Here is a 7,495-nt window from a genome sequence, read left to right as displayed (position 1 = left end):
GTTAATTATCCTAAACTTTAGTGTTCGGTACAATCAACATTTGTTTTTGTCAAACAAGGTAATAAGCTGTGAAGGGTTAGGAGCGGTTGATTTCATTATCGCAATATTTTCTTTTATTTCCCATGTAACTTTCCGAATATACGAGGAATAATAAAAAATAAATAAAGAATAAGATCCTCTGCTCTGCTTAAGTCCTGCGAATTAATATGTATATTTCTTTATTTTTCTACTAATATTTATTTATTTATATGTTCCCTAAGAGTTTTGCTAGGATACAATCAAGTTGGGCCCCAACATTACGAATAATAACTTTTTTCTTTTCAACTGACTTGAAATGCCGAAGCCTACTTTTTTTTTTTTTTTTAGAAAAAAAAAATAATACTAGATATATTTTTATGATGTGCAAGTCAGCACATTCTTTTTGAAAAAAAGTTAAATTCATTATTAAAAAAATGACTTTTTTAAGTGGATTTCATATTTATCCATTTTTTTTAAAGTGAAATATTCTAACCACGAGTGAATTACATAAATATAATTCTATAAATTGATGTGGCATGAAGTGATTCGTCAGATTGTAAAGTTATTTTTATTGTAAAGTAAATTTAACGAGTTACATGAAACTATGTCAGCTTGTGAGATTACTTTTGTATAATTTTTGTGTATGTAGCAGTACTATTTTTTCAAATAGGAGTGCTACATCTATAAAGGAATTCCACAAAAATCAAAGTAATTTTTTGAAAAAAAAAATGGAATTTACCATTAAAAAAATCATTCTTTTAAGTAGATCTCAGATTTATCTATTTTTTTAAAAGGGAAATACCCACAAATAAATTACACAAAAATAATCTTACAAACTGATGTGGCATGAAGTGATTCGTCAGATTGTTTATAAAGTAGATCTAACAAGTTACATGAAACCATGTCAGCTTGTAAGATTACTTTTGTATAATTTTTATGTATGTAGCAGTACTATTTTTTCAAATAGGAGTGCTACATCTATAAAGGAATTCCACAAAAATCAAAGTAATTATTTTTTGAAAAAAAAATGGAATTTACCATTAAAAAAATCATTCTTTTAAGTGGGTCTCAGATTTATCCATTTTTTTAAAAGGGAAATACCCACAAATAAATTACACAACTAGAATCTTACAAACTGATGTGGCATGATGTAATTCGTCAAATTGTAAAATTATTTTTATTGTAAAGTAGATCTAACAGCTTACATGAAACTATATTAATTTGTGAGATTACTTTTGTGCAATTTTTGTATATGTAGCAATACTATTTTTTCAAAGAGAAGTGCTATATCTATAAAGGAATTGCACAAAAACCAAAATAATTACACAAATTGACGTGACTCTATTTGATCCGTTAGATTTTATTTACAATAAAAATAATTTTACAATCTGATGAATCACATCAAATCACGTTAATTTGTGAGATTATTTTTTATTTTTTATAATCTTTTTATGACTAAAATACTTTCTTTTTTCAAAAGGAATACATGGAATTGCATAGCATAGTACTGTAAATATCAATTTCTTTTAAAAAAAATAGCTTTAAGAACCACCAAGTTTTTTACATAAAGCAATGAAATCTTTCTTTCTTTCCTTTTTATTTTTTTTCTTTTTCACATGAACTCTAATTAAAGCAGATCTTATATGGAATCATCGCTACTAAGTAAATTTGGATATTAGATTTCACCCATTAGAAAATATTGCTCTTTATGAATATATTTTCCTAATGTTTTGCCCACAACCAATCGAGAAGTGCTATGCAATTAAAAGAAATTTTATAAAATTAAATTCGTAAACTAACCTAACTCTATATGATCCATTACATATATTTTATAATAAAAATAATTTTATAATTTAATATATTATATCAAATCATGTTAATTTATAAATTTTTTTTTATACAATCAAATATTTCTTCAAATGATATATAAAGTGAGTTCAAATTCTATAGCATAATTGATAATTTTTTGCTCGAAAACAGCTAAAAATTCTCGTGTAATGTCAAAATTCTGAAGACGATTGGTAACGAGCACCTTAAAATTCTCCTTTCAGATCAAAGCAAAGTAATGATAATCCAAAAAGAAAAAAAGAAGCATGACACGTTCTTCTTATTCTTACTAGAACGTCTTATTCTTAATAGAACGATCGACTTAGAACACACCAATTCATGCCACGTGCCCACTACCTGCAAAAGTTATGATGCCATGTCTGATCCTTAAAGAAACTTTATAAGTGATGGACCATAAAATTCACAAAAATCTAGCCGTAGAGGGAAAAAAATATAAAAAAAATACAGCCGCCTACGCTGACTCAGACGCACAGTATCAAATACGGCACGTCGTACGTACGAAAGGAGATATCTATGATTCGCGAAGATTAATCTACGTTAGATGTTGAGTTATAAAATAATAATATTTTATAAGTTTTATTAAGATGAATTTAATTTTTTTAGATTAAAATAGATTTAAATTTTTAGATTGAAATGTATGAAGTAAGTTAAAATGAATTTAACTGTTTTTATAATAAATTAAAAAAATAACGGATCTCATCAATAATTAATTTGAGATATGAAGGAGATAAAATATCTTAAGTCTAGATAAGCAGGCCCAGCCCACCAAATGGCCCAGATGAGAGAGAGAGGGGGGACAAAGAAATATAAGGTGTCAGGAAAAAGTAAGAAAAATATAAAAAGAGAATGAGAGAAAACAAAAAAGAAGAGAAGATGTCAGACAGCCAAATGAAAGGGTAGCCATTCCTCATCATTGTAGGGAGTCACACAAAAAGAGGAATTATATCAAAGGGGACGATTGCTAAACGACTTCAAAAAGACTTCTTCTTCAACAGTTTCTTCAACTTTGTAATCGGGGCTCTAGAGAAAAGACTTCATCCAATAATAGATTCTAGATCTTCATTATATAGTGATGATGAGAGATTACGAGAGACTATAAAATAAGCATATTATAATAAATTTATCCTCCCCAAATGCCCTATGAACATAGATAATATATCGAACCACATAAATTGGTCTCTCTCGTTGTTTACTCTATGCTTATTTTACTTTCACTACTATGAATGTATGCACTAATACCGTACAGTCGCATCAGACCATTATCAAGAGCTCCAAATCATACCGATCAAGACCCGAATCTTCACAGCAAGTCGAGAATTATCACTCTTTCTACCATTCGGGCCTGTTGTGTGATTTTTTCAGTATCAACAAGATGAATTGAGTAGGTTAAACAACCAAACACAATCTCACGCAGCACTGTATAATACCCCGTGCCAGACTCTGAAACTATGGTGATAAGACCCGCAACATGGAAACTGAAAACAATCTTTATATATGGCTGATAGAGGAAGACGTCCCATTATTATTCTTAATGATTTATTCTATCTTTGCTTGAATCATCTTCTTCTTGCAGCAGTTTCTCTCTGTGCATTGAAGTACACTGCAGCCACTGGTAGACCCAAACCATTCTCTTCTGAGAATTTTCTTGTGTTGAAATGGTCTCTTGTGGCTGGAGGCCTCACTGTTTGTCTTCCTCTCTGCTTGAACAACAGGAAGACGTACCTATGGATGCCAACTGCTGGCTTCGGAGACTCATAGGCCACAGTTTCTTTTCCTGTTTAAATCAAAAGCGATTATCATGGGCTGTTGATTTTAAGTAATAATTAACCATTCTTCAACGATCATGCAATGTCATGGAATAGTAAATAAAAGAAAACTCACCAAAAGAAGCATCAGTGGTGCCAGGAATATCTGTAACCATCCTGAAAGATATATTCAAGTAACATATCAAAAAATCATCAAATCTGATATTGAAGGCAGTGCACAAAAAGAACTAGAGGTGATTATACAAACCAGTGGAGATGTTCTCTTAAATATGGATCGCTAGGGGTTGGAGCATCCGGGTCTGTCATAATCTTCAAGAAAAGAAAGAAGAAAGAGGTTGACATGAACAGAATCAGTAGCATTAGAAGTAGAGCAGAAAAAAAAAAAAATAAATAACGCAACATAATGGCCAATTAGTTTTGAACTCACTAGTGTATAAGCAATCCTCATGTCGTCCCCACCAATCTCTGCTCGGGGTTTAGAGATAATAACAGAAGGCATGAGCTCATGGCCATTGGCAACCTTTTTGCTAGAGTTGTAGATTACATTCATTCTAACACTTGGGGTGAAACTGTCAACCACCTCTCCCACCACTCTCCCTACAGTTAATGGTTCCATGAGCTTTGACATTAAGAAAAAAAATGCTACCTTCTGTGTGTGTGTGTGTGTGTGAGAGAGGGGGGGGGGAGAAGAACTTTGTTGTAATGTCGATGCAAAGAATGTCAATATGAGAAGGGTTTTTATAGGCACCATGAAGAGATTAAAGCTCTTGAATTCATAGAAAAAAGGAAGAAAAAACTTAAAAGCTGTCTGTATAGGGCAAGGACGTGTGTCGAGCTTCCGAACCGAGTTGTCTCTTTTCAGGAGTATGGGAAAGATGGCACTACAGATCGAAGAGGCTAGGGTTAATTCGCAGAGTTTGTACTAAGATATCCCTGATCTCAAAAAGCAGCTTAAAGCTATACGTATTTGTTCAGGTCATGAGTAGTCTTGCAGAATCTAAACATGTCTTTCGCTTATTGGTGTTTACGTACGTGAATGGAGAATAATACAACTTTCGAATTCCCCGGCCACTAAAAAACAATATCTTGGGCAAATGGGAATTCGGCTTTTCTTTTGAGGTGTATATAGGGGTCAAATCAACAGCTATAATTTAATTTTAAGATAAGATGAAAAATAAGTTAACAAATAAAGTCAATAAAAAATATGATAAGCGGATTCTGACTTCTAAAAAAAAATAAACTTAGATTCTTAAAAAAAAATAATTCAGACTATTAAAAGAAAAATATTTCACAAGACAATCACTACAAAAAAATATATTTTTATATATATGAAGAAATCTCCTACAAAACGAACGAACTCTCCACAAGTTTTCTACACAGAAGCTCCTTACGTCCTAACTCCAATGGATTTTTTCTAAATTTCTCTATTGTATTGAGCAATAAGTGAGCCATGAGAGATTCTAAAATTATTAATCATAGTAGATACCGCCTCCAAACAACCCGTGGACGTAGGCATTATGTCAAATCATATAAGTCTCTGTATCTTTTTATTTACTTTTATTTGTTTATTTATTCTTTCTTTTTTATTATATGGATGAATGCGAAAAGTATCATATCGAACTCCGAATCATCTCATAAGCTGGAGATAAATCTTTTCTCCCTTTCAGTTTGTTGTGCAAATTAAGGCATTAATAATTGACGTCGTCTATGGGATGAGAAAATCTTCTGCACTAATTGGGAGAAGGATATTCTCCGACTCATGAGATCGTCTTCAAAAAACCAGATAAAATCTCCTCAACTTTGCTATTTCCTATTATTTATTCTCCTAACAATGTAACGAATGGTTAAAAAAAAAAAAAAAAGAGAAAGAAAAGAAAAGAATAAATGAAGTAGATCGCATGTGCAACATGCACTGCGAACGTACTCTAGACCCCCACCGTGATTTGAAAAAGTTTCTCTCTCATATTTTCAACCAAACGAAGATGATTATAATATGCAAATGGGGTTATCAAACCAAGCACTTGCCTATTTATCGTCTTCATAATGCGCGAAAAAATTTCCTCTGACATAACCTGGCTATGATACCACTGTTAAATAATGAAGAACGAATAGAAACGAAATTTGGCAATATGGTGACACTCCCGTGACAGTATTTGTCTCACAAGTTAGTGATGAACAAAGGGAATTAAGTAAATTGATTTGTACACCAATGACCCCTATTTATAGGCCATCATGCACCGGTTGGCAAATGTTACAGTCTTAAGAAGTGGCACAACCTTTTGACTAAATCAAAAGGTTGTGCCTTTTAGCTCTTCACTAGTCACACACAACAGTTTGACTAAATCAAAAGGTTATATCTCTTGACACTTCCTTAAACATCAGCCTTCATGGAAAGCATCACCATGTTAGAGAGTGTCATTCCAAGAAGCACATGTTAGAGGGTGTCATTCCAAGTGGTATACCATTTGATGATCGCACCCCTTAGAATTACATGTTTTTCCCTTTGTTATTGAGTTCTAAGTACTTGATTTAGAAATTCAACCACATTAATACTTGAGACTAACTTCCTTCTATACTAGACCAATGTATCATTTTCTTTTGTTATGCAGTTCGGATGAGATGAGATGAAATGTTTTATTGAAGATTGAATAAAATATTGTTATAATATTATTTTTTAACATTATTTTTATTTTTAGATTTGAAAAAGTTGAATTGTTTATTTTATTCTGTGTGTGAGTTTAAAAAAATTGTAATGATTATATAAGATAGTTTGGTTTTGTGTAACCAAACTAATTGGCATTGGGTGACCGAAAACAAAGTTTCGACTAATTCTGAGATTGCACATGTATGCTCTTGAAAAAGAATTTTCTGTAAGTACACCTCTAAAAATTTAATGGGAAGTTCTCCAATCCAATGACTCCTAGAAATTGTTTACACTTAAAAAAATTTGATCCAGCTTAGATCTAGAGGGAGCATATTACCACGATCAAGTCCTTATTAACAATCGGTATAAGGATTTCATGGTTGATGCTATGATCATGGAAACGATAACTATTAATTATATCCCTTATTCTACATATATATATATAAATGGGATATCATCATTCAGTCCCGGGAAAATGATAATACGTACAAACAAGGAGCCCTAATAATAAACTAGTTTGTACGTTTAAGTATATGTACAAGCCGCCCTACCTGATTGATCTGCATGCAACCAGCTTATCCGACCAATGATCTGAATTTTGATCAGCAGAAAAGAACGTCATCCCAATCTCACCCTCAAAGAAAATTGGAGGTTTTAGAAGTTTCAAAACCAAATTAAGCAGTCTGCTTGTAAAGATGGATGTTATTTTCCAAAGAAAATTCACAGTACAGCTTCATTCATCAACTCAAAGAAAAAGCAAGCTAGCACGAACATTAATGACACCATACAATTACATCTCAAGATCAAAATCAGTGGTGTTGTAGCTAGGTACGTCGTACGTAACTCCGGTACATGATAGATAGACGTTCAAACGGCCATGATGAGGATAAACCCAGCCACACAAAACATGATGCATGCCTTGTCATCCCCTACAATAATTATTCCACCCCTCCCCAACCATAGGATGGAGGCCTCCTTTTTTATCTGAGTCTCAAACGTATCATAGGCTTATAGCTATAGCATTCTCGATCGAACATCAATGTCAGTTTTTGAGGCTATCCTATTTTTAAGGCTAGTTCGGAAAGTGAGATATTTTTATAATATTTTATTATTATAATATTTTATTTTTTATTATTATTTATATAATATTTAAAAATATGTACTACCCAAATACAACCTTAATTTATCGCCGGCAGAAACTAAAAAAATTGGAAATTTT

General features: G+C 32.1%; 1 protein-coding gene across 1 annotated transcript; it reads right to left on the bottom strand.

Annotated features, from left to right (window-relative positions):
- Positions 1 to 2,997: 2,997 nt before the first annotated feature.
- On the bottom strand, positions 2,998 to 4,260 carry LOC109020505 (CEN-like protein 1). The gene is made up of 4 exons (XM_019002976.2): positions 4,060 to 4,260; positions 3,880 to 3,941; positions 3,748 to 3,788; positions 2,998 to 3,640 (listed from the first exon to the last, which is right to left on the bottom strand). Exons 1-4 carry the CDS (start codon positions 4,258 to 4,260, stop codon positions 3,423 to 3,425), a joined length of 522 nt encoding a protein of 173 aa, XP_018858521.1. The 3' UTR covers positions 2,998 to 3,422.
- Positions 4,261 to 7,495: the final 3,235 nt, after the last annotated feature.

The sequence above is a fragment of the Juglans regia genome, chromosome 10 (assembly GCF_001411555.2).
Source record: "Juglans regia cultivar Chandler chromosome 10, Walnut 2.0, whole genome shotgun sequence".
In the NCBI taxonomy this organism is placed as follows: domain Eukaryota; kingdom Viridiplantae; phylum Streptophyta; class Magnoliopsida; order Fagales; family Juglandaceae; genus Juglans; species Juglans regia.
Note: the sequence above shows the minus strand (reverse complement) of the source record. Positions and strands in the feature narration are given on the sequence as shown.